Genomic DNA, 27,436 nt, shown 5'->3' with positions numbered 1-27,436 from the left:
TTCCCTTTCTGTCTGTCTTTCCTCTCCCCGTCCCATATTTCCCGTATTTTTTTTTTTTCCTTTCCCCTTTCTACAAGACAGTTGTTGGGAAGAGTTAAGCTGAAAGCTCGGGCTCACAGAAAGTTGCCTGCCGGGCCTTGGAGGTAGCAAGCAGGTCAAGGCAATGGGTTTCCCCCACTGCAGTAGCTACTCTGAAGAAGAGCATTTTATGAATACTCAGCACAAATTTATACCCTCCTTTAACCATACAGTGAACCACTTCTGTTGCTACACAGCCCCTCGTGCTCCTGTCTTCCTTCCTGATCACCCCTTTCCCATCGTCTCTTGTTCTTGTGGGCACTGTTTCATTCTCTACTTCTAGGCACCACTTAATGCCCTCTACATACTGTGCTCTTTTCACAAACCAGGGTGCCTAATCAGTTTCCTCCCTATGCAGTTAGAAATCATAGTGAAAACACATCAGTGAGTCTGTTAAGGGATTAACTGTTACTTTTAAGTCTTCTGCAATACCCAGCCTTACCAATCTGTGAATATTTCTGGACTATAAGGCTTCTATTCACGTAATAGGAACACTTAGGGGAGAAAAAAAAAAAAAAAAAGACTCTACAGCAGTATCTACAAGTACCAGGAGCAGAGCAGAAAAAGGTAAGTCATTGCTCAAAGTAAAAGATGGAATTACCTGCAGGACAGTGTACATGGCATCCTTCCACACACTGAAGAGGGCACTCCAGAGGCTGTGGGTGCTGGCATGTTAGAGGACAAGCAGGTCCACAGCTATTATATCGCCATTCACATTGATAATCTAATTGTTGTTTATTCAGGTCCTCACAGCTTTGTGCTATGGAGTGAAAGAATTGGACAAAAAAAAAAAAACAAAAACAAACAAAAAAAAAACCACACAAATCAAACCAGAGCGTGTTCACCATACCTCTCAGAACTATGACACCAAAATTGGTACAAAGTTGAGCACATATACATAGAAAAAGAAAGATTTATTTTACTACTTTCTGGGCAGGCCACTTCTTCACACTTAATATTTTCCACATAAAAAATGTACTTGTTCTAGATCAGATATTTGGTTTGGACAAAAACAATTGCAAAAACTTATTTTTAAATTTTAATTTAAAAAGAGAAAATATACAGAAAACATTTTTTTCTCATAATAGTTTGTAGTACAAACAAACATAATCCCTTTATTGAGGGATTATTTTTCCAGCTATGGCTCTGAATATAAAACAGAAAGGAAACGTCACCACAAGCTGCTAGCCCAGTCCCATTAGAGTGAACTTCTCCAGACATCAGGGGGAACAGAGCTGGATAAGAACAATCTATTCTAGCCAACAGCTTACTGATTAAAAGCTTGAATGTTTTCACCCAATTCTTCATCAGATGCCCTGTACTTACGGCACAGAGCTGGTGATCTCCAGTGAACAACAACACCTTTTTGTGCACAGACATGTGCATAGGCTGCTATGGCATCACAGAAGCAAGCACAGTCCCCAATAGATTCACAAGCACAAGTGTCATACATGCAAATATCTATGTAGGGCTCAGGATTCACCTGCAAAAGAGAAATATAGGATACAATATGCTCACTGATTCCCCTTTGCCTCCTTCTTCTAGACACATTTAACTTTCAGATGGTTTGCCTGCTCCATTCACCAGGAGCTGAGGTGTCACATAAATCAGTGCAGACCTTTCTGCTGATGTCAGCAAGGACTCAAATCAGGACACATTCTTGAAGTTGTTATAGACACTGAAGTTTATTGTCTCTTAATAGTCACCATATGAGGTAACTTAATACCTTTTGGGGCCCTGTCCACATACCCTCTTGTGCAGCAGCTTAGGTCAAATGTAGTCTGAATGGCATTACACTGGCTCAGCTCCCTCTTTCGTCAAATCTCAACCCTAGTGCTTGACTTCCCGTTCCTGTCTCTGGGCTTTAGAATAAAATTTCCCTCAAGCAGAAACTATTGTATAGCTTTCTACTAGGTGCTATCCTGTGTTTTCCCCTGAAGCATCAGCTACAGGACAGTGTCAGAGATGAGAACACCAATTAGTCAGCCTAGTCTGAGTCCTGCATGCTGTCAGCACAACCACACTTTCCCCCTCAGCTGTAATCAGTGTCAGCACATATCATTCAGAATTGAAGAATGTGAAACACATGGCACAATACTCACAAGATTTTTGCATTCTTCAAAGAGATCCCCAGACAAAATGCTGCAAGACGTTTCTACCATCAGCTGCTTCACTACATTTCCATTACACAGTGGAGACATCAAGGTCTGTTCCCGGCTGGGCTTAATATTGGAAGAGACAAGCACACATTGCATTAGCCTTGCCTTCAGGACCTCCAGACTCTTCAAATTGAAGTGAGAGACTTACTAGCACCAGACATTTTTCACGACAAATGAAATTGTTTCTTTGAGTAAAGTTTCAATCTGTTGTATGACAGACACAGATCCTGCCACCACAGAATGCAGAGCAGGTCACGCCTTATGGTTTCTCCAGCTCTTACTTGTAGGCTGCAGTTTTAACATAGACATTTTGATGACAGAAAGTCCCACTCTGTACCAAACCCACCCTGAAAAATGATCATTCACAGCTCTACAGAAGGCCCACAAGATTCACAAATATGATCAGCCTTCAGCAGGCAATACCCAAAGCCACTGCTGAAGAAGAATGGCTCGCTAGTCCCCACATCTCCCATTTAATTGATTGTTTGATTTAATTAATTAAGTGATTAATTAATTAAATTAATCTAAGAACAAGAAGCATGAGTACTGAAATGGCATTTATCATGGAGACAGTCTGCAGGTTCTGTCCTGTGCCTATTACACTGGAACAAGCTGCTCCTTCTCAGTCTTACCCTGAGGTCTTACTCCTCATTATTGCAACTTCTTCTGTGTACCTATCAAGTCATACCAAAAAACTGATATTCAGCAAGATAATACTGTGGCTATGTCACATTTGCACATAATTAGTGAATTAAATGAAAAGATTTCATGTGATCAAATAAATTCCTTTATTTTCTGATAATTTAAATCTTTTAAGGAAAGATCTAAAAGAGGCCTTTTTCTCCTCTCTGAAAATGCAGACAAATTTTCAAGATTAAGTTTTCAGCCTTAAAAGCATCATCTGAATGAAATACTTCCTTTTACAAACATCAAAACAAATTGTCTTTTTTATTTCCTTCAGAAATATTTTTGACCATAATTATTTGTCAGCTTAAGACAAATTGATTTTTTCAATTTCATTCTTTCAAAACTCTGTATTTGGAAAAGAGGAAGTATACTCTCATATGTAGCATAATTAGTACCCCCATGAAATCACGTAGTCTTTGGCACCAGGACATAGATAATACTTTCAAATAGCAGGTATCCTCCTCAAAATTCAGAAGCAGTGATAGATGGCATTAAGGCCCTCCCCTCCTGTATCTCGCTTTTTTCTGTTCAAGCCTTTCCAATCTGAAAATAATAGCTGAACATTCTTTAAAAGAACATTGAGACGCATACAGAAAGAAATTCACTTTCATTTGTTCATAAATGGACTAAGATTTGGGAGATAGAGCTTTGGATAGGGAAATATGAAAGTTTTATCTGAACTCTCCCTGTCTGAAAATTACAGCTGTTTTTTTTTTTAGATTAAGCTCTAAAATGAGATTTGCAGTTATACCTGGATTTCAAGCATCTGAGCTGGCAAAATCTATGAAAAGCCTCTATCATACAGATCGAGTATTTTGACATTTATCTGAAGCCAGGTAGTGCAGAGGCCTTAAATAAGTTAATTGATCTTTTATCAGATTTCAAGAAATAATATTATTTGGCAAAAATATAGGGGAAGGAGTTCAGTTCTATTACTTTTATTCTTTCAAACCTCTTTGCCCACTCAAGTGATACTGTAAGCCATATTAATTAGTTTTCACACTTCATTCACAATCACCTTTTCAACATCAGCACAGTACGGATTAACTTTCCAAGAATTCCCAAAGTCAACTGGATCTACTTCAAGATGTTCATTGCTGCTGGTCAAATCATTGTTTTGGATTCCATCAAAATTTCCACACAGACCACACACTTGATCCTTGGAGGGAAAGAAACAAAAAATACATAAACCTTACATCTGTGGGCTGGCTTAGGGTTTAGTTAAGGAGTCTTTAATGGCACAATGCTTGAAAACTGAATTATTCCTGTCCTTGCCAAGTTCACTAAAATAGACATGGTGTCTCACAGAGAAAATTTAGCTCCTATTTCCATTCTGAATTGCTGAAAGTAGGACAAGTCTGTATCCAATACTCCAGGAAGCAAGATGACAACTCTGATCAGTGGTGCCTGTTGGTTCTATTTAGAGTATGTCCCCACAATCCCATTTTAATTTTGGAGATGACAGTGCTATCACCATCACTAGTAAATCTGGGTCTTAATACTGCTCTTCTTGAACACAGAAGAAATCACTCAACTTGCAATTATTCTAGGGCACCATAGCATCCATCCTTTCTGTCATAACTCATTTCCAATGACCCAGAATTTACCTCTTACAGTTGAACTACCAGGAAAGTAAGCAAACTTTATGGTATTACAAAAAATTCTCTTAATTTTCAAGCAAGTGCCTCCATAGAAATCTATCAACATGTCTGCATTAAAAAAAAAGGCTCTTCATCAGAAACAGGTTAAGTGCATTCTTTAGTGACAAAATGTAGCAAAGCAAAAAAAAAAAAAAAAACACTTACTTTCAAATTGCCTTTTAAGATAACTGAGACTCCCATGGCCAGATCCCAGGTCACACTGATGCTTTTCCCCAGTAAAATGATATAATAACGTCCAGACTTCATGACTTCTATATCATTTTCATTTTTAGGAGGTACCTCGATGTTTACCTGAACAAGAAAAGCACAGTGTCCTATCTACCACGTCTCTAATTCCTATTTCACATAGGTCACTTTCCCAGTAGGACACATGCTCATAGGTTAACAGCTATTTTCAAACATGCTGTTCTCCAGAGAATAAATAATTCCCATACGCTATCCAGATGCTCTGGAGCACTTGCAGAACTGTAAGCAAGGTATGGGTACGGGACTCATTACAAGCTTGTCTCTACACTGAAAAGCTGCTACGGATAAATTTATTGCTCTAGAAACAACACTTCTGAACAGCAGATTGGGATACAAGTACAGTATTTCAATCTCATCATATTTCTGTAATTTTGAATGAGGCATATAACATACACTCACCACAAATGCTGACACACAAAGCAAATATTGCTAAACAGAAGCAGGGCTGATAAATGGGACAGAGTATACCTAGTTAATTATCAGTTTAGTACTTGGTCAATGGTTCACAGAATAATTATGTTTTATTTTTATTTAATCTTTTTTTATTTAGGAAACTAACAATTCTGTGCTCCAGTGACAGACAGTGACAAAAGGGGTGGTTAGGTTTAAGTGTAATGTGAACTAGGAGAACTACATGTACCAGTGGCGTCTGAAGGACCAGAGCCTCATTCTCAAGTCAGGAAGGACTCTCTTCCCAACCAGCTACACCACCAGGAAAAATCCTGAGAGATTCCTTTCAGTGTCTCCATTTTTACATCACTTTCACTTCCCCTGTGTGCCTCTTTCTCTTTCCATCTGGCTGCAAATTCACCGCCTCCAGCTACTAAGAATTTAAGAGATTAATTTAAAATCCTTTCTTTCACACTGTAATCCCCTTTCAATGGGAACACTAATAGGATTATTAACCACATTTGGAGAGACATGTCTGGCATGGCTGTTACTTTAAGCACCACTAATGCATTAACTGAAAACTGCTTAATTGTGAAAGAGGCCGATGAAAATTTCCAGTACAAATAGTAATTAAAGCAAAGAAGGAAGAGGAGCCCGCAAACCATTATTCTACTCCCCAGTTTGAGGGCAAAATACTTCTTTATCCCACTACTCCTTCTTGCTCAATTCAGTAAAAGCTCAGTCCTGTAATTCAGTTCTCTTAATCTCTGGGGTATTGCTAGAAAAGCTATCCCCAGAGAAGATATCCTCCAAGGGTCTCTTAAAGAGGTCCTTCAATGTCATTAGAGGAAGAATACTTTAAAATACTATTTTAGGAACTGGAAGCTTTTTCATCTTCTTCTGTGCTCAATATATTAATATACAGCCTAGTCACACTTGGTCATTTATCTTCCAAATATCTCCAGTAGTCTCTGTCTTTCCAAACTAAGGGGGAAAAAAAAAGAGGAGGGCAAAACTGAGCTAGGAGCTTCGTCTAAATTACAGAATTTCTGTGTTTATGGGGGCTTCTAGCCCAAGCATGAAGTCATAAACTTTTGACCTTGCTATCTGGCACATTTACTTGTTTCAGAAGAACACAAATGATTTCATGATAATTATTTTATTTTAATGTGAGCCAGAATTGTAGCATGCAAATACTTCAATTAAATCTCCATTTACTTAAAACTAGAAGATGCTCTCAAAACAATAGCAACTTAAATAATGGTGCTTGGAAACATTTTAATAGCCAAAAAAAAAAAAAAAGGTCCTGATTCTTCTGCTTGCTTCTAAACTTCTAAGGTTTGTTGTAGAAAAAGAATATAGGAAGTCATCTCTGTGTGAGAATTTGCTTAAGCATCTTCATATCTGATGTTTTTCCTTAATGCCTCATTTGGTTGCTGTTATTTCTAAGAAAACCTCATCTAGATATTACACTGAGCCTTCAACTCAGTAGAAAGACAGCTAAAAATTGAGTCAAGGTCATGTGGACAACCTTGTGATACAGACCTAGTCCTTGCAAAAGACATACTCTCAGGAACCAAACAACCAAACACTCTGTGTTGCTGTAGTTACTGGGTGCCTTATTGCCTCCTATATTTTCCGTCCCTTATTTTGGTGTCCGAATGGAATCACAGTTCTTCTGAAAAGTCTGTCTCCTACAGAAGTTTTCAGATAAAGTCTGGCTCTACAGACTGATACTACTATTCACCCTCACCCAAGCAGGGGATTCTTTAGCAGTAGTAATAAAGAATTAGTTGCACAACAAACATCGCCTATGTTCATTCATCCAGCAACCAAAAGCCTGCACGGATCACATGCTGTCAAGATGCACTGCACAGACAATATTAATTATGGTCATGTTTTACATGTTCCTGTCAAGCCTCAGTGGCACACAGCTATTTGCAAGCAATTTGCAGGCTATGCAAAACCTGTTTCAGCTTTGTCTGTTAACCCCCAACAAGGCAAATGTAGAGTGGTTTCACATTTCGCTGGGAACATTTTTGCAAATCTCTGGTCCAGATGCCAGTTCAGAGCAGAGAACTTTTGAAAACTGAGCAACTGAAACACTATAATCCACTATAGCTCTGTAATGTTTGAACACACAGACGGTCTTAATTGTTACAGTGCCCCAGGCAAAGAGCTGAACTCTGCCCTTTTGAAATATTGTTTCCTGCTGTGGGGGGGACATGGGAGGTGGAAGTGGTTCTTGGTTAATCCTTCAGTGTTTGTTGGTAGGAAAGGGGAAAGAAAAAAATGAGAAGGCAGTGATCTGGATTTTCCACGTGACACTTCTAACAAGGGAAAGGATAGTGATATTCACTTCTGCAGTATCAACTTCTTTCAGCCATGACTTCTTTTTTTCCTGTGTTCTCAGTTCTCCAGATGGCTAAATTAGAGCTGAAGTTTCACTAGTCATGGCTTAGTCACTTCTTAGCTCTTTCTTGCACTTAACCTTGCTTGAGATAGACCTAGACCTCCCATGTTTAGAAAAGGCATTCATTATATGAGCTTGCATTGAACAGCATTCTTATCCAAGAAAAATTTATTAGCATCAAACAGAAAGACCAAAATGGCATTATACCTCTGGGAGCAAATGGATAATTCTAATTATGCCAATCTGTTCATTTTATATCTAATTTTCAAGAACCACTGGGCATGAGGCCATTCATGCCTCCTCATACTAAAAAAACTGATTTTTTTTTCCCCAAGAAAGGAAAAGAAAGAGAACAGAAGTGTACATACATTTCCATTAAACAACTCTATTTCCCCACTTTCATACAGAATGATGACCCTTTTGGTGCACTTTTCTCCAGTGAAGCCACAGCCTTCATTTGAAATTAGTATCCGGAATGTCCCAGAGTCATCCTTGCAGAAATCCTATCAGGCAAAAATAAATGAATGAGCCATTAATGTAGAACATTTGAAAAACAAATACAAAGTTATGTAGAAAAAGGAAGGCTCAGACAATATCCTGTGCACTCTGTATCCAGTAAGGTGTTGGCAAGTCAACTGTTCCCATGTTAATTTATGTTGTGCTTAGCATTGATATTCATGTGGTCCACCCTCTAAAAAATGAGGTCCACTCTGACAGTGACACACACATCCATATTTTGCAAGGAAGATCTGTACTTTTACAGTATCTGTGATATTTTAAACATGTAAAAAGGACATAGTATACAGCTATATATATATAGAAATTAATTGACCTAACAGTGAAAGCAAGACTCTACAGCTTCAATGATAAAACAGAAGTATAAACCTAGAAGGTTAGGTTAGAAAGAAGGCTTAGAAAGATATGTGTTGCACAGTCTTGAGTAAGAAGTTTGATGCCCTTGTTTTCCCACCTGTACATGGATAATAATTACAATAATGCCAACATATTTTTGGGGGAGCAATTAAGTAGTTTAATGTATTGATTTTCTTTTCAGTCAAATATTTCTGAGGTGCATGGAGAGTTAGTACTACTTTTATATGATTACTCATGACTCCCAGACCTTTCGAGTTTGTTGGTTTGTTGTGTGTGGCGTTTTTTTGTTCGTTCATTTTTGTTTGGTCTATAGCTCTCTGTGTTTGTAATCCGAGGAAAACAGATCTCATTTTCATTTTAAGTAGTTTTGTAGTACTGCATGCTATTACTACCCATAAGACCTTTACACAGAGCTCTAACTAGTGTCAGAGCAATTGTTCTTCTGAGGCAATCCAGCTGACATCAGGGTGGGAGCATATTTCAGAGACTTAGAGACAGGTTGATCACACTTTCCTGCCCAAGGAGAATTGCAAGGAAGAATGTGTCTTATGAAAAGCGTCAACAGACAAAAACATAGCTCCCCCAGAAAACCTGACGCTTTTAAATTGCATTATCTGTTGTTATCAACTAGAAGTGGGTCCATCTAGTTTTAGACCAAATTTTCAGATAAATCCTTCTTTGGCATACACATTTTCAAATGCAAAATGATTTGCATCGGTAGATAAGAGAATCTTATTTAATTCTCTAAATTTCTGGTGGCCACAAATTGCAGGCTGATGTTAGTATGCTGTGTACTCCAAATAGGTTGGTGCATGGAACAGAATAGTGACTTTGCTGAACCGAACAAGCAGAGTCTGTGCTCTAAAAGCATTTAGAGAAAGTTCAATGAGCATTTCTTGTCTCAGTCAGACAGTACGCCATCATTACAGGATAGAGGCCAGTGGATAATGAGGGAAGATTGATTTATGGGTATCTACAGTTCCTTATTAGAGATGAGATTCACACAGCTCCTCTCCATGCCATGCTGCTGTCATACGTTTTATGACTGCTAGCTAGACATATGGCAACCTAAATCACTTCTATAGAACACAATGCACTCTTCAAAGTTCTTAAGACATCTTTGAAGTCATTAATGAGCTCTGCTCTCCTCTACTATACACCTGACTTAGTAATTAAGAATATCTTACTGTGATTTATCCAAACATTGGATTTCTCTCCCCGTGTAAAACACCTTATATATTATCAGACAGCTTCAGCATTTGACACGTTCTTACCTGAACTAATACGTATTGGCAGTTTCCTGGAAACTTGTATTTCAATCCATCAAATGTCAAGTAATGAGCTGTACCAATAACAGTGCAGGTGCCATCACATGTATTGTTGGTGCATTCCCACTTTCGACCACGGCACACACTGTAACAGAGGAAATGAGTCAGTGACAGTTAGAATTATTTCCAATGTATATAATCAGCAAGAGAATGAAAGGTGCTGTAGGCAAAGTAAAAGAACAAAAGTTTATGCCTCCAGGACATGCATTCGTGATCTGAAGACACTCCAAAAGACACAAAAGCAGAGATAATATTTCTGCCTGGGCCTGAGTCAAGGAGTAACCTACTGCAGACCAAACAGGAATGTTGTTTCCCTCTGTGTCTTAACCCAGACATCAGCTGCAGCTCTGTGAGGAACCTCTGCAGTTTTCTACACTGCTGTCCATCCTCAGGTATGTCCCCAGCAGATCCTCTCTGTGTTTGGCCTTGAGAACATACTCTTAGAGGGTTCCATGCCTGGGTTGCTGTATTTCTTATCTAAAGAGGTTTCCACAACCAACAGCTTGGCTTCCCAGAGATGGGCAGAGAAGATCACAGAATCAAAGCATCACAGAGTGGCTGGGGCTGAATAGACCTCTGGAGATCATCCAGTCCAACCCACCTGCTAACTCAGGGTCACCAGAGCAGATCACACAGTTCGGTGCAGGCAGTTTTGAATGTCTCAGAGAAGGAGACTCCACACCCGCTCTGGGCAGCCTGGTCCAGGCTCTGGCACCTCCCAGCAAAGAAGTTTCTCCTCATGTTCAGATGGACCTTCCTGTGTTTCAGTCTGTGCCCGTTGCCCCTCACCATGGCTTTGGGCACCACTGAACAGAATCTGGTCCATCCTCTGACACCCACCCTGAGATATTGACATTATACTACCTGCACCAGACTATAATCTTGCTCATTAACATAAATGAGCATATTTAGCATAGGGTGCAAAAATCCTAATAGTGCATCAACATGTCAAGTGACTAAGGAACGTGTTTCCCTTTTTCTCACAAGCTGAATGTAGAATTACATGCTTTTCGAACTTCCTTATTACAGAAAGAGGCCCAGACAGAGCCTGCTAGAGTATTTCCTAAAACTATTACTATCTTATTTTGGACAACCTGCTCTGAGCAACCTTTTAGAAAAAACAGATTGATTACCCTCTAAGAACCATTTCAATTAAATACGAAGTGTAATATCAGCAACCCTGTCTTATTTGCAGTACTGCCCATTTTTCCCTCATTGAAAGCCAAACCAGTAGTAAATTTAATATCCAATTGATGCCAAAGGACATGTGTTTACTCTAGTGACCATCTTCTGGGACCAAGTAACCAGGGCTGTAATTCAGTCTGCCCAGTGACTTTTGTTCAGATTATGTACTTGAGTGTAATGCTACCCTTCTCTAAAGAAGTCTCTGTTCTTTAATTACATCCATTCTTCATGATAGTTTATCTGACCCAGCAACTGGAGATGTTACCTCACAGTCTGACAAGAACACACATATGCATAGAAATATTTATCTTTTCTGTACACAGGTGTATATATATACATACACCCTCTGAGGAATGCCTTATGTTGTGATACTGTCCCCTGAGGTCTCCTGTGAAGATCAAACCAGAACGTCTGCCCTTCAGGATAATTCAGTTTTGGTGACACACAAATAGGACTACAAGTGAAATCTCAGTTTACGTGACAGGAGATGTGACAAGACATGACAAGACTTTTGATCATGAAAGGAGATACACCAGTGATTCCTTGCCTTTATAGCTGGCAGGTGATGTTGTCAAGGACATGTCCTAGACTTCCACACAAGCAAAGAATATGCAAGAAAGACAAGAGGACATCCTGACATGCAGAACAAAACAAGATGCTGCCTTGTTTTTTCAGGGAGAGGGGAATTATGAAGAGCAATCAGACACAGGGTTAAGGTCTTGATATCATTACAACCACATTGCTGTACCAGCTGTACTGGACTGTCACTACATACAAAACCAGTGATGACATGATGAAAGGGACAGCCAGTTTATTTTTTCTTCACTCTGTCTTTTACACACTTTTTGCCCTTTCGTTTGTTGTTGTCATTGTTTTTGGTTTTGTTTTCTTTTAAAAAACAGAACAGAACTAAGCAAAAAAACCCTAAACACATGGTGACCATCTTGGGAGTGCATATTCAAAATGCAAAGAAAGCAAATTCTCCTATCTTTGTGTAACTCAATCAGTTTCAGTGTAATTATACCAGTGTAACAGACAGAAGGAAAAATAGTAGAGTTCCTAATCTTTATGGTTACATCAAACCAGGCATATTCAACACCAATCATTATTAAATTTATTAGAGTTTCTAAGAACATTTGTATCCTTTCATTGCTTGATACACAATAATCTAAATCTTACATGGTTCCCTGATAAATAAGACTCAAGGAGGTAAATACCATTATTATCATGTTAAAATGAGGGAAAGAGGAAAACTGAGAAATAAAGAGCATCCACTCAGTCCCCCCCGCCCTTTTCCAGAGGTATCCTGAAGAACTACAAGCCTTGCTACAGAAGCTGCAGGTATGAAAGGGGATCTTTCTCTTGGCATCCACAGGCTCTTGATCAGTGAAATAAATTGATTTCCTGACTTGCAAGAGACTGAGCAAACAAAATTAAGCAAGAAACAAACAATTAAACAAGCAGAAAATCTGCTCACTCGTTTGTTTTTTCTTAATTTTGGAATGTTAGAATAGCATTTAACACCTTATCTAATAATCTAATAATAATAATTTAATAATATAATAAACAATATCTTCCTTGAGGTTCAAGAAATACTCATCTACTAAATGCTATATGAATGCAGATGGACACCATCACTGCCCCAGGGATTTTCTAATCAAGATCTGTAAGGGCAGGGAAAGGGGAATTCTATCCTCACTTTACAGATGTAAAAAATCAGGAATTTGATCCCAAGATCAAATTGCTAACCAAAGGAAAACCAGGTACTTAACCAAGTTCTCTAATAATGCCGTAACCCAGGCATAAGCATTATTTAATCTTGATAACACTTCACAGTATAATAAATATCGTGCAATAAATTTTCTTCAAAGAATTTCTTTAACACGAAACCTATTGCACTCCGTGCTATTAAAACTCTGCTAATAGGTAGAGCAAGACCACAGGTTTCTATATATGCACATGGATAGATTATAGAGTATGTGGTGTAGCAAGATTCAGATTAGAAAATTTCTGCTGTGTACAGCTTCATAAATGTTATTCCAAAATTTTCACTGAGCTCTACAATGAATTCCCAATACATAGAATAACAAAAGTTTTGCCACTAGCTTAGACTTGGAGACATTCCGTTGTTCATGAATTCAGGTCTCCCATATGTCAAGTTGAATGTAAATGCCAAATCTGACACCTCTGGTTCATATATTGCGTTTGCAGGTGTTCACATCTGGCTAAGAACAAGTGAGAATGAGAACTCCTGCAAAAGCAGTACAAAAAGTAAAAACAAAAGAAAAAGAAGATATGACCTCCAAAATGCAGACTCTCAATTCTTATTAATTCTCAAAGCAATAGTAATTTCCTATATCACTTTCTAAATGACATTTGACTTGATATTTGCTGAGAACTATCATGAAGCTTTTCAAAGTCATAGTTCAAAAAAGCTCTAGTGACATATTTGAGTGGACCTTTTTCGAATTTTACTTTCTCATTCAAGAAAATACCTAAGATGAGAGGAAGAACTTTTTATCTATGAGAAAAAGCATGATTTCTAACATTTTATTCACCCTGATATTGAAGGAAATTCAGTGTAATAGAGCAAATGTCACTTACAATTGCATTGACAGAAAGAAAAGGGCAGTTACAAGATGAAGCAACATAGTTGCAATTATTTTAATATTGAAGATTATGACTTAAAGAGACTGTGCATGGTTATTGTGAAGACTCTTGCAAATTTTGCTAACGATAACTAGGACTTTTACACCTTTGTGCTATTGTTTCACTAAAATTTTCATTGTGTCTGTTTTTCAGCTGAGTCATTTTTACCTATATGCAGTCTAAGCAGGTTATAGCATATATATCTATATAAAAACACCACCTCCATCTTCCTCCCTTCAAACGTACCTTCCCCCAGACCTAATTATAGTACGTTTCACAATGTAATATACAGCTGCAAAGGAAAATAAATAAATAAACAATAATAATAACTAACGAAAACCACAAAAAAAAACACAAACCAAAACAAACAAAAAACACCAACCAAAAAAAAAAAAACACCACCACCACAAAACACAGAAAAACCCACCACATAAAACACATAAACCTTTATATCCATGTCTACCTTCTACTAGTTAGGATCAGTCCAACACATTGAAAAACACAATACTTTGAAATCACTGTTGCTTAAAGATCAATGCACAAAAAAGAAACCAAAATGACTCCAACTCCATCCAGTCATACAGAGGATAACAGAAATACTTCCTGGGGTTGCTGCAGAGTTGGGGAGGGGCATTTTAGGCAAAATGTACAAGAGATCCTGAAGTCTAAGTTCAAAGGGAACAGTTTCCACACTGCTGGTGACTGGATGTCCTACACCCTGGACTCTGAAGAGTTCTGCAGGAATGGATCACCACTCCCTCCACAAGCACACATGGAGGGTGAAGCACCTCTCCAACGCAGCAAGCTGTGCAGGCAGAAGCCAAGAACTGTCCAGCAGGCAAATACCTTATACCTTACCCAAGCTGTGCTGAGGGCTTCCTTCCACAGAAAACTTATAGCCTAGCACTTTTATATTGAACCTACAAATTGTTTTTCAAGACCAAACAGGATAGATAGGGACATGCATGAAAGACATGAATCACTTACTCTTTCTTCTGAAGATATAACACCAAATCCCATTTTCCCTCCTCTCCTTTTTTAACGATATCAATGGACTGAACACTGATTCGAGGTAAGAGGTCAACTCTATTTCTGTATGATTCTTTAACATTTTCCTGAAGAGCTCCTGTCATATTATAGCTGGCATATCAAATCCTTTTTGCTTATGCATACTTCTGGCTAAAAAGGCCTAATTCAAAGTGCCCCAGACAACAAAAAAGGGAAACATGACATCAGAGCTTAGCAACAAAAAGCAGGCTCCGTTCCTCCCACCTTACAGAAACTCCTGTATTGTTATCTTTTGTTGCAAGATCAAGGAGCATACCCACTCACTAGAGGCTACAGAGGCCCTGCACAGATACATGGGCTAGCTTTTTATAAGGTACCAGATACAGTTTGGCTGATATTGCACTGGTCTGATGTGATACGCAAAGATGCTGGTCTATGTGTATAATCGCACTGGTCTATGTGTATAATCGCACTGTAAAACCTGATTTTATATAAAATAAATCCATTAAGTAAAGAATATTTATTTTTTTCCTAGAAACATGTTAAGTGCCCTAGAGGAAAATGCAGTTCTAGTGGCTCACCAGGTGTTGCAGTCCTTAGTCACTGTCTCTCCTTTGGCATATTCTCTTCCATTGTGAAAACATGGGCACCTCTCAGGAGCAACACACTTGTTTTCATGTCGCACCTAAGTAAAGCACACAGTTTGTCAGGATGCAGGTCTGTTGGTATGTGCCAGTACACTGAAGAGTAAGCACAAGAATATGTGGATAAAGAATAAAGGAAAGGATACAGAAAATGGTTCAAGACTACCTATGGTATGAAAGGTATAACATTGCTAATATTTATTCCCATTAACATAAATAAAGCTATGGATATATAAAGCATAGTCTTGTTTCAGGGGCTGAACACCAGTTTAGGCTGCTGGGAAAACAAATTATAGAAGAACTTCATGATGAGAAAGTTCAATTTGATCAAAACCAGGATAGCTAACCTGAACATAGAGAGAGCAGATGTGCTTCTTACACACAACAAACTGAAGAATGAGATACCAGAAAAGCAAAGAAGTATAGGGCTCTGCTGGGCTAAAACTTGAAAGATGATCAATGAGGAGGAGCTGAGGAGCTGCCATGCCAGAAGATTCTCTTGTCACAGACAACACCTGTTCCCCCCTCTCCCCCCTACTCCTCTCCCCAAAAAAAAAATGCCCATCCCCCTGTCAGCTCACCTCTGAAAATTGCAGTGATCACTAATATTTTTGCAAATGCCTACTTATTACCTAGAAACCAGGATAAATATCAGTCCACCTGAGACACTATTCTATTCTCACAAGCACTGTGGCTGGGAAATAGGTCATTATGTTCTATCTACATTTTTTTCTTTTTCCATTTTATCTTACTGACCTTAGTTTCTCTTTCAATAAAAACAAACCATTTGTCCCATATAAAAAAATAGAATGTTAGACTATTTAATTTTTTCCATTATTTTTATCTGTTTTGTTTTTGTTTTCTGTGAGTATTCTCTTTCCCATTTGAAGATAGCCAGTTTTAAAGAATCAAACAAAACCAAGGCTGGTTATGCTGTTTTTCACTTGGATGTTATTCTGCAAAAGCCAGGGGTAGGTTTGGCTCTTGCTTCATGGAATACCAAAATGGAAAGCCCTTCCCCTCGTTCTCATTCAAAAGTCACAAAATATCACTTTCCCACTTTAAACTGTTTCTGTAAAATCATTATTATTTTTTTTTTAACCATTAAATACTGGCCAACAAGATCAATGTGGTCAGAATGCCAGGTTAATTAAGTAGAATAGCTCTGTCTTTTCCTCTGAGAAGCTAGAACTGCCACAGGGAACTACTAATAAAAAGGATTTCAGAGCCTGGAAACCCTTCATTCATATGCAGCTCCACGTGCTCTGTGGTGTATGGAGCACTATATTATGCCCAATATACTTATGCCTATAGAAGATGGAAAAAAAGAAATTCTTTTCTAGATGATAGAGATGGGGCTCTGCCTCTGACTCCACAAAGGACAAGGAAAAAACAGGCCATAGAAGACCATATGTTTCAAAGGGTGTTTAATTACTTCCTTCCTGGTGGCATTTAGGAAAAAAAGCAATATATGACTTCATGCAATATGGCTGTATTTCTGATTTTTCCACAGTCCTCAACAACATAGGTCACCACTAGCCTCTGGATACAACACTTGGGATTAGATATGTGGTTAGTAAAAGGAGGATTAGGACCTCTTCTACTTGCACTCTCATACATTGACATAAAGGTAGTCACAGCCTATCTCCAATTCTTAAAACTGAATAGAATGGTATTAATATTTCTGTCACAAACATGGTCACCATGAAGCTACAGTGCAGCAACTGTTAACCCATTGACAAAGAGGGAAGACTACCTTGTTTGAGCACTGCAGAGTGGGTGGTTGGGATTTAGAAAGCCAAATCTAAATACCTAAAGTGGAATTTGACCAGAAGAATAATTATGTCTTCTGCAAAACTCAGTGGATGATGACATTGTTACTATTAACACACAATCTAATGTTCATACTGATACCACATCCAAAAGCTGTTATATCTGGCAGTCCAATGTCATGCTGTGTTACAAGTCTACTGAGCACAGTATCATAAGGTACTGCTGGGCTAGTGGCATTATTCTCAAACAGCTGGATTTTCTATGGAATCTCTCAATCCATCAATAGATAGCATTTTATAGAGGAGATCTAACAGTCCTGAGTGCCTGAGGTGGTGGGAGGCATGAGTGTTGGGCAAGCAACCACACAAAAAGATGGTAATGAGAACAGCTGCTGTTCACACCATCTCATACCCACATGATGATGCTCCTGAGGTTATAAATGGCTGACTAGCTGATGAAGTGACACCCTACTTAGGGTTCTGACAGAAACGTCCATGGTTTCCTTGCTCTGTCTTATTACTTGTTAAGCCTTGACAAATCTTGCAAAAGGAAGGACAATATTACAGATTTCAGAACCCTTAAGATTCTTCTCCATTAATTTTAATCTGTCTTGGTCAACACAATTTTGATGAGTATCTCATTGTCAAGAAAAGCTCAGATTTTCACTCTGTTCCTCAGATACACCTCAGGGTTTCAGCAGAAAGTCAGCCAAAGGTATAAAGGAATAAGAGATTAAGTAAAGGAAGTGGGTCAGATTAGAACCCTATAGCTGATATGTTTTAATTAAAACAGCCCGGCACCATTTCTGTGCAGACAAAGTCAAGAACATGTTAGGACAGACCACTCAAAATGTGCTGGTTTTACATTTAACTTTTCTTTCTTATGATAGCTGTATGCTTCTTATGTTTGTTTTATGAAGCGCTGTCCTTGGGCAGATACACATACAAGAAAACTGGCACCTACCTTCTCATGAAGACTCTCTCATGTTGTTACATAGGATAGATAAGCCTACACTGAAGAATATACAACAGGGCTAGCAGGAAAATCAAAATAGCACTCTATTAAGTTCCTGATGAAAACTAAAGAAAAAGCCCTTTCAAACTTCTCCAATTAAAATATTTTTTATTATTTTTTTCCTACTAATATATCATAGTTTTATTTCAGCAGCTAGAATACGATAAAATGTTTCATTTTATGTCTAAACCTTAATTTTTATTCCATTGTTGGAAATTGAAAAAAATACATTTTATAGTGTTGGAGTGTCTGGATTTTATGCTTTCTGATTGTTCTGCTCCTCTTTTTCCCCAGAAAGGTGGTTAACACTCCATTTGTATATTTATTAATATTTTCCAAGGGGAAAAACCTGGAGTGCCATAAACTAATCTGAGAAAGCATATTTTCCCCACACTTCTGCACATATGTTATGATTTATCTTTTCTGCTTTGCAAAAGCGTGACAAGTATGGAAAATTTCTCACCCTCCAGATGATCAAAGACAAAAATAAAAAAGAAGAATCACTTTTAATTACATATTGAACAATTTTATTTTCAAGAAATGAAAATAATGTAAAATATTAAGTCAAGAGGAACTGGAGAACTTATTTTTCAGTTGAAATAAATCAGCTTTGATCTGCATTTTCTAATTGGGGAAATAATCAATTAATTGGCAATTTCTCACCCCAGCAAACTTTCTGATTGAAATCTAGCCAACCACAGCATCATGTTCATGAACAATCCTTGATTTTTAAATTTTTTTTTTATATATATAAAATTCAAAATTGGCAAGCAATTTGTGCATACAGATTTCAGGCTATGCATTGCTCTGTTTAAGACTGGCAACTCTGCTAACTGATGTGTAAACATCTCTTCATATATGTATGGATAACATTGCACTTAATCCCATATTGAGTGTATATGCTTGCAAATTGTACCAGAGAGTTGTTTATGTAAACTACATGTCTTTGTTTGGTTTTTTTTTTTTCTGATGGTTTGAACCATTTTAGAGAAGCAGGATGATTTTTTATTTTTGCTAATAAGTTAACCATGACCTTTCATAATTTGTATATGTTACTGTACTGCAAAAGAAAAAGAAATCTTCACTAAAATGGCACAAGTTCTTCTAGAGATAAGTGCAATTATTTATTTCTATAAACATTCATGAATCTGTTACTTCCTGCAGACATTCCTAAAACAGTAGCTCACCTCCATGAGTGCTTGTAATTTAAACAGGATTACGGAACACTAAGGGAGACTGACCAGTAAAAGAAATAGTAATATCTTTTTCCAGTCCCTTTACTGCTCAGCTCTGTTGGTACAAATCTGGAAAACACAAACTCTGTGACTCTGAAGTGCATTCCCTCAGTGTGCCCAGAGTCTTTAAGGCAGAAGGGGGTAAGAAGGAGAAACTCACCACCACCCTGAATCTTTTCATCTTGGGCAAATAATACTGGAGGCACAAAGCCTCATTGCAGAATGCAAAAATAAGGAAAAAGTCTTCCCCAAACCATCCTGGTTAGATACCTGTTGGACACCAGGAGGAAACTGCTCTTTGGCAGTAAACTGGCGGTTCCCATGGAGCCACACACCAGGAGTCAAACCCATGGCCACCAAGGGCACCCACATAATGAACGGACCGACCTTGATCCTGCCTTTTTTCATGGCCATGGTTACTACAATGCCATCTATGTACTGGTTACTCTCATCGTGGCTTTGAGAAATGCAAATCTCGCCGTTTTTATTCCCTGCGAGACTGGAAGCAAACGAGAACAAGCAATTACAGCCCGAGTTTACCGGAATATTGAACCATACCGCCACCTTGTGGACAAAGAGCATATTTTACTAGTTTTTAAAAAAAAGGAAAAAAAGGCAACCAACAAAAACAAAAAACCTCGGCCCTGTTTTTTTTCCAAACTCCGACAAACTATCTTGTCGAATTCAGTGGCATATTTCACCGCTGCAGAGTCAACTGGAGTTTCCAATTCCAGAATGACAGGGACTCTTTCTCCTCACAAGAATTTTATGAAACAATTGCTTGAATGACAGTTCAAGCCCACAAAAAAGGAATATGAAATTCTATACTAAATGTGAAGGTTGATTACGAGGAAGATGACTTTGGGGGTTTGAGGGCTTTTTTGCCCCCCATTTTCTTTTCTGTTGAGTAGTTATCATTTTTTTTTCCCATTGTTATCTCTACAATGTACTGTTACCATACCCTGGACTGAAACTAAATCTCAAGCCCCATCACCAAATCAAAGAGGTCTGATTGTTATGTGCAGAGAAAGACCTATTCTCACTGGAGCTCTTGAAATTTTACAAGTACATAAACTTCTGTAAGTTTACTTAGCACACTACTGTTTAGGAATATTCTCTAAAAACTGAAATGTGAAAAGAAACAACACTTGTTTTAAAATTCTTGTGAAAACTTGTTCCACATTGATATGGATGCCTTCAAATTATGTTCTATATTTTTCACTTCTGACCTACAAGATACTTCACAAGCCTGAGATTTTGTCTACGGCTGCCATTTTATTCTGCAGTATCATCTATTTACATAAATACATATTTATCAGCAAAATATGGTAGCAAAATTTAAAAGTACATGAATATTAATGCTAGAAATGACTGTGTTATGAGAATTTGTTTGTTTGTTTCTAGTAAGACAATGGAAGGAATTTTGAGGGAGAAAACACCTATATTTGTATGGAAGCAGAAAAAAAAAAAAAACACACAACACGTCTTTACATCTTTATAAAAATACACTTTTCCACGTAAAGTTAATTTATTTTCTAAATGGAAATTAAACTAGTAAATTAAGTCAATTCATCAGAGCTGAAGCCTAGACAAAAACATGCATCTCAACACTAGAAGTAGTAATCCACACCTTTATTTGCTAACAATGTCCAGTGCATATTAATATGAGCCTGAACCTTGAGTAAGTATAAAAGTGTAAAAAAAACTCAAAAGTTATCTTCTGTATTTCTAGAACTCCTGAGTTGCAGCATTTGAAAACCTCTTGCTTTACTATATGCCCCTCTGAGTCAGAAAACTGCACCAGAACATCTCAAAGTACCACAAATATCAATTGTAGAGTATTTTAGCCCCCAAACAAAATAAAGACACAGCTTTAACTCTCTTTTTCCAGCATCTATCAGGTATTTTCATCTGCATTTCATACACTGAACTTAACAAACTTCTTAATCCCAGCAGTTTTCTGGGACAGACAACTTGATAGTACCGTTTACTTCATAAAAGGTGTACCATGTGCTCCACCTCTATTCTATTCATGTGACACCTGGGATTACACCCCCAGCCCCCAGTGAGATCTTGTGCACAACTCTTCACCTGCCTAGAGTGTTGCACAGCCCTGAATGCTGATGCTTTTTTCTATTGCTCAGAGAACAACAGCAGCAATCTGCTCTCTATTCTACTCCATCTGCTTTTTTTCAGGGCCCTGAAGTGATATTGAGTTCACAGTCACTGACTTAGCAAATAACTATTTGCTCTATGTAAAAATGACTAAACCAGTGATTAAATCTGAGGGTTGCAGGGGAACATGACCCTGGACTCCAGAAAGCATTTTACCAGTGAAAAAAGCATGCTCAGCACACCAGCTGCAATTCCAGGACACCCTCTGGCATCATCTTAGCAATTTTCATGTCCCACGTTCCTTCTCATGGCGAACCCTCAGTTTGCTACAACACACAGGAAGGCAGCAGCAGAGATGAAGATTTGACAAGAAGGCAATTAGTATCAACAGGAAGCTTTGGCTGGATGTGGGGTGGGTATTTAAGGTATTGGTGCCTAAGTACTTCTGTCTCACTGACTAGGGAAGCCCAGCAACACTGAGAGGAGTTTGGGAGGAGAGCTTAAGGAAGACATAAATTGATCTTTAAAAGTAGAGTTTGACTTTTTGATTATCAGTTATTATTACAAGCTAAAATTCATCTTCTATGCAGATATGCTAACATACATATTTCAAAACAGCCACAGTTTGGCAGAGCCAGTACTTCACAGCCACGTATTTCCAAGCTGAAAGAAGCCTGCTAGTAGGAAAAAATGAGGGCAAGAAAACAAAAAGGAGCCTGCTTACCATCCCTTTCGGACAGAGGCATCCAGATATACAGCCATGGCTGATGCAGTCCAAGTCGTAGTTCTGGCAAGTCTTGGCACACTCCAACCCTTCAGCTCTTGGGTTGTTTGCAGGACAGACAAATCTTTCCATGGGGGATCTGCATGTCAAGCTCCTTTTTACTTTAAAAAAAAAAAATCAATTTACAAAAAACTGAATTAGAACTCAAGTTTTGTTAGCACAGTATTTTTCTAAAGGATGGATCAACATTGTTATTAGGAAACTAGGATATAGAATGGAGCAACACCACTATGCATGCCATTGTAAATGTAAAAGTCTCTACATCCCAATGAAGTGACCTAATCACAAAAGCATGTATTCTAATAAGGAAGCAAAAGAAGCTACACGATTCAATTCCAGATTGCACTAAGGCAGTGTGCCTGTAGGCAGCGTACACTACCAATATCAGCATAAAATCCATGTTCTGAGAAGGAATGGCATCACATATTATTGTATTTAGACTCACTTGCAACATGGAATACATGTATGACTGTTAATAACAATGCTTTTAGCTTAAATACAAAGCTTTCAAACTCTTGGAGAACTCAGGTTCTAAAAGAAGAACAGAATTTCCCGAGAAACTCCAGGTTATGATTTCAAGCAATGCTAGAAATATGCCTCTCTGAGGTTTTGTAAGTCTTGATGCACTAATATTAGTGCATTACTGTTATAGCATGAGTTTGGTGAGATATACACCTAGAAGGTTTAACTTGAAGGACTGTGGGAGCCAACTGGTGACACTGTTGCTGGTGTCCTACCAAGACCTCTCCCCTATCATAATCCCATAAACTACATCCACGTATAAGTGGTAAACTCAAAAAAAAAAAAAAAAAAGAAAACAACACTAATGGCCTGTTCTCCAAAGCAGTGCCCAGCTCTGCAAGACAGTTGTCAGTCTCCTGGATGTTTTATGGCGAGACGCCTGGTGGCTGGAGGTAACACTCAGTGCCTGGCAGACCTCTAACCTTGAAGCCCCAGAAAGCTTTGTCTATGCCAGAAAGAGGAACTTGCAGCCTGCAAGTCGGAAGCAGAATGTATAAAACTGGCTAGTTACTGATGTTGTGTGATCCTCATATAGCAACTGAGGTCCTCAGATCACCACCAAAGGATGCCTTAACCTCTTCAAATAAGATAAATTGCCATGGGTAACTATAATTTTGAGAGGTGGGACACAATGAGCCCTGTATCCTCCCATGCAAACATTTTGTTTCTATCATGTAAAAAAAAAAAAAAAAAAAAAAAAAAAATTAGAAAAAGATGTACAACATCACCAGCCAGTGCAACATCTGGTGCAACAGTGCAACTTCTTTCCTCCTCTAGATTACCAAGAGACTGAAGAGAAAAAAAAAAAATAAAAAATAAAGAAAAGAAAAATATTAATTTTTTAAAGCATACTAACTTCTGGCAGATGGCCTCTCATCAGTGAAAACATCTGGCAGGAAGGCACCAGGAATTCTGTTTGTACTGCAGTGCATGAAACCATTTTCACAATAGCTAAGAAAAACAAATAGAGCTTACAGTTAACGAAGTGACATTTAGCTTTCACTCACATAGTTGTTTGTGGACAGGCCCACAGGGAACTTGTCAGGGTGTCAAAATTACACCTCTCTTTGGGGCTGATCTGTTGCTCTCCAATCACTGTGGTTATCAAGCTAAAAGACAAATCTTCCTCAAAACAGTCGCAGTGATATACTAGCATGGTAAACCAGCTGTATACTAGCCCTGCCCCACTGAATCCAATGCATGTGCACAGGAATAAAGATGGGCAAGATAATAGCCAAGTCTGCTGTGGAGAGAGGTAAGGGACCACTTACTGCCTGTAACTTATGACTTTGTGGTAGAGCAGAACAGGAGAAGACACTGTTCCCAAAACTGGGCTTGCCAGGAGCTGCCCAGCAATTATATTTGTACTCTCCGTGTACCGCTACTCAATTTAACAATTAGAAATGCTTTTTAATATTTGTATCTTTGATAGAGGTAATTAGGTTTTAATATTTAAGAAATGTAATGCAGGACATTAGAGTGACATTTTAAAAGCTTTCGAAGTAGCTATTGTCAGTAATCAAACTCCATTTCAAACTGTCAGGAACTGTTCATGGAACAGGGCTTAGTCCTTTTTTCGGACTAAGATGGAACTTGAAATTATATAGATAGAGACGCAACAGCAAAATCTGACCATTTGGTTTGCTGGAGACAAAATCCTACCCTCTTTTAAATTAGTTTTAGTGGAGTTAAAAGAACTGAGGAACTGAACTAGTTAACCACTTGGGCTATCCAAAAATTTCTGAGTCACAGCACGTAGGGATGAGTTATGAACACTGCGCTTACCACATGGTGTAATGATCTGAAAAGATGTCCTCTGGCTGGAAAATCTCACCATCATAGTAACAAGAGCAGTGGGACTTTGGCACGCACTCCTCACGCTCGTCCAGGTAGTGCCCGGGGGGACAGTAGCATCCTTCCACACAGAGTTCATCACAGTCCTCATCAGGGTAGGACAAAGATCTGCAGGTCTGGTTGCAGGGCATCCCACACTGCTGGTACACTTGGCCTTCAGGACAGGTCATTGCTGTTGAATAATATGTACATCAGGGAGACTGACTTTTGACCCAAAGCCAATTAAAAGCAAAGCTGCCTAAACCAGGCTGGAAATCTGGGAATTAAAATGTTTTTACGCAATTTACTCATTGACAGAGGCCTGTATTACACTCTTTCTCCTTTACTCTGTAGCACCAGGAAAACCTAGCGCACTGCTTATATATACACACAAACAAAACCTTACTACGTGCAGTTTCAAATAAATTCTGGGATTATATTGCAACACCTGCAAAGGAAATCCAAACAGGAAATTTCATCCAGAACAAAAAACACTGTCCAACCTCTGTTATTCCTTGGATCTACAAATTAGGAGCGTTACAATTGTCATGTACACATTTACACTTCCTTTGCAATATGGTTAGACACAATTTGGTCAAAATAAGCAGAAATGTAAGTTTCTGCCTTGATAAGCAAGTGCTGCAACAATTTAAAGCCTCACATCCCAGAAGCTCTCAGTAATTTATGTGGAAACTCGTGCAAATAAGTCATTGGTAGTAACGATTTTTTAAGATGAATTCATATTTATGGAGAACTAACTGTGGCCTTTTGACTCATTTAGCTTCTTTTTTTTATAAAGCTTCCCTGTTGCTCTACAGTTCTGATTTTGAGGCAACCTCCTCGGTAGCATCGGCACTAGGTGGCAGCTATGACAACACATTTCAGAAGACGAGAAAATAAGAACTATCAAGGGCTTTAAACAGGCCACCTGACAACTAGGATTTACAAAACCTGTTGGTTGTAGCAACTTCCCAAAGCAAATGGCCAGAGTTGTAAGGTGATGAGGTAGGATGTTCAGTGGAGTGAAGGAAGAAGCTGCAAATAAAGTTGGCACATTCGTACTGTGCTAAAACCAAAATCAAGAGGTCAGAGAGAAGTCTTCCTCTTTTCATCCCTGCAGTGATCCCATAATCCATACCCACTCCTCTGTGAGCACACACCACTGGGAACTGTAACAGCAATGGCAGTAAAAGAAAATCTATAGTAAGGTTACAGCCCTACAGCCTCACACAGCTGCTAGCAGAGCTGAACTAACACTGAGGCCAACAAAACAAGGCCTACATTAGACAGCCAACGTCTAATGCTTACCATCACAAAATTATTCTGAAATTAAGAATTACTTCTACTTAATGAAGGGGGACAAGGCTGCACCAGTATCTCCCCAGCTTCTGTTGAGGCACCTGAAGTGGAGCATAAGCCCCTAATTTGAGGATCTAGCCCAGAGGCATCTAAGGTGACTTGAAGCCTTCTTTTGACCAAAGAACTCCCAAGTTTGGGACTTTTGTCCGAACTGCTTAATATACCTTTCACAACATAGCCCAAGAAATTTATGTGTCTACCTCATCAACACAGTAGGAGGTAACAACCTCCTAATTCAGAAATAAATAGATTATATATTCACTCACAATTGTAGGAGCCTTTGGTAACTATTCACAGAACAGTCCTTCTGATTTACATAAACACAATCTTTACAGTAAATCAAATATTGAACCAACACAGCCCATGGTCGCGAACCATTTAAAAGCAACTTTCATCACTGAAGGCTCGTGCAAGCAGGATGACCATGAAGCCTCAGCCAAAACTATGATTTGCTACCCTGGAACCTCTCAAAATAAGCAGCTGGTTAGGCAGCTTCCAGGTGGGCGCACCAGTTCACTAGAGTTTCAAGATTCAGAAAGGACAGCATAACAGCCCAACAACCTACCCTACTTTCTAGTCAATGGTAACAGTCCTTGCCCATGGGGACAAGTTTGCAGTGCATCCTTTTTTTAGACAAAGCTTTGTAACTCATATTACCTGCCCATGTACTTCTTAAGATTTTAGAAACATCCCACATTTTTCTAGCTACACTGCCCAATGCCATGTTCACAGTCCCAATCCTCTGCTCCATCACCTCTTATCAACATCTGTTTTTAACAGCAAAAAGGCAAGACAACTGACCTGGTAGGTAACTGTTGTCTGTACACTTTGTAATACACTGTCACACAAATAAGTCTCTCCTGTCAATAGACAGGAAAATTAGAGGAAAAGGCAAGGTGCATCTAGTCTCTACAGATGTCTGCTATAAAACTGAAACAGCTCAATGCTGTGCTTCAAAGTTCAGCCTGTCTCAGGGATAAGATGGGAAATAGTGGGAAAGCATTGGAAAAACGTGTATTCACCACATAGTTCATTCAGCTTCTTGTGGGTGGGTTTTCAACCCAGAGTGAAAGGAGTATAAATCCTGACCAGTTTCTCAGAAAGCATAAGGTGAAAACGCAATCACACCTAGGTCACAGGCTCTGACTGAAGATGCACCCTGTCAGGACTACATTTAACACATCTGCTCAACCAGGACCATCCAGCATACCAAGCCCCACCATGCGATGTAGCCATCCTCAAATGCTGCTCAGAGCCTGCCCTTAATTCCCTACTCCGCTCCTGGATCCATCCCATACAAATCCTCTCTCTGAAGCCATGCAAGAACAATAAACTAGCCCACCATCACCACTTTAAGGAAAACAGTGGGCTTATCAACAGGTCCTAAAACCTGAAGAAAGATCTAGGGACCTGTTGACTGAGTCCCTTTTGTCACAAAACAATATATACATCTATATATACACACACACAAAACATGGAA

The 27,436-nt window shown here is 38.7% G+C and overlaps 1 protein-coding gene across 1 annotated transcript in view; it reads right to left on the bottom strand.

Moving 5' to 3' along the window:
• VWF (von Willebrand factor) overlaps window positions 1-27,436 on the bottom strand; it is a 146,842-nt gene that overhangs the window by 73,649 nt on the left and 45,757 nt on the right. The window contains exons 16-26 of the mRNA XM_005510516.3: window positions 24,550-24,790; window positions 23,621-23,715; window positions 22,183-22,343; window positions 15,259-15,362; window positions 9,782-9,920; window positions 8,003-8,137; window positions 4,730-4,876; window positions 3,943-4,083; window positions 2,181-2,300; window positions 1,405-1,561; window positions 680-838 (exon numbers count right to left, since the gene is read on the bottom strand). Of these exons, the coding sequence (XP_005510573.2) occupies window positions 680-838; window positions 1,405-1,561; window positions 2,181-2,300; window positions 3,943-4,083; window positions 4,730-4,876; window positions 8,003-8,137; window positions 9,782-9,920; window positions 15,259-15,362; window positions 22,183-22,343; window positions 23,621-23,715; window positions 24,550-24,790 (1,599 nt within the window). The remainder of the gene's footprint in view (window positions 1-679; window positions 839-1,404; window positions 1,562-2,180; window positions 2,301-3,942; window positions 4,084-4,729; window positions 4,877-8,002; window positions 8,138-9,781; window positions 9,921-15,258; window positions 15,363-22,182; window positions 22,344-23,620; window positions 23,716-24,549; window positions 24,791-27,436) is intronic.

This window comes from Columba livia, chromosome 1 (genome assembly GCF_036013475.1).
Source record: "Columba livia isolate bColLiv1 breed racing homer chromosome 1, bColLiv1.pat.W.v2, whole genome shotgun sequence".
Classification (NCBI taxonomy): domain Eukaryota; kingdom Metazoa; phylum Chordata; class Aves; order Columbiformes; family Columbidae; genus Columba; species Columba livia.
Note: the sequence above shows the minus strand (reverse complement) of the source record. Positions and strands in the feature narration are given on the sequence as shown.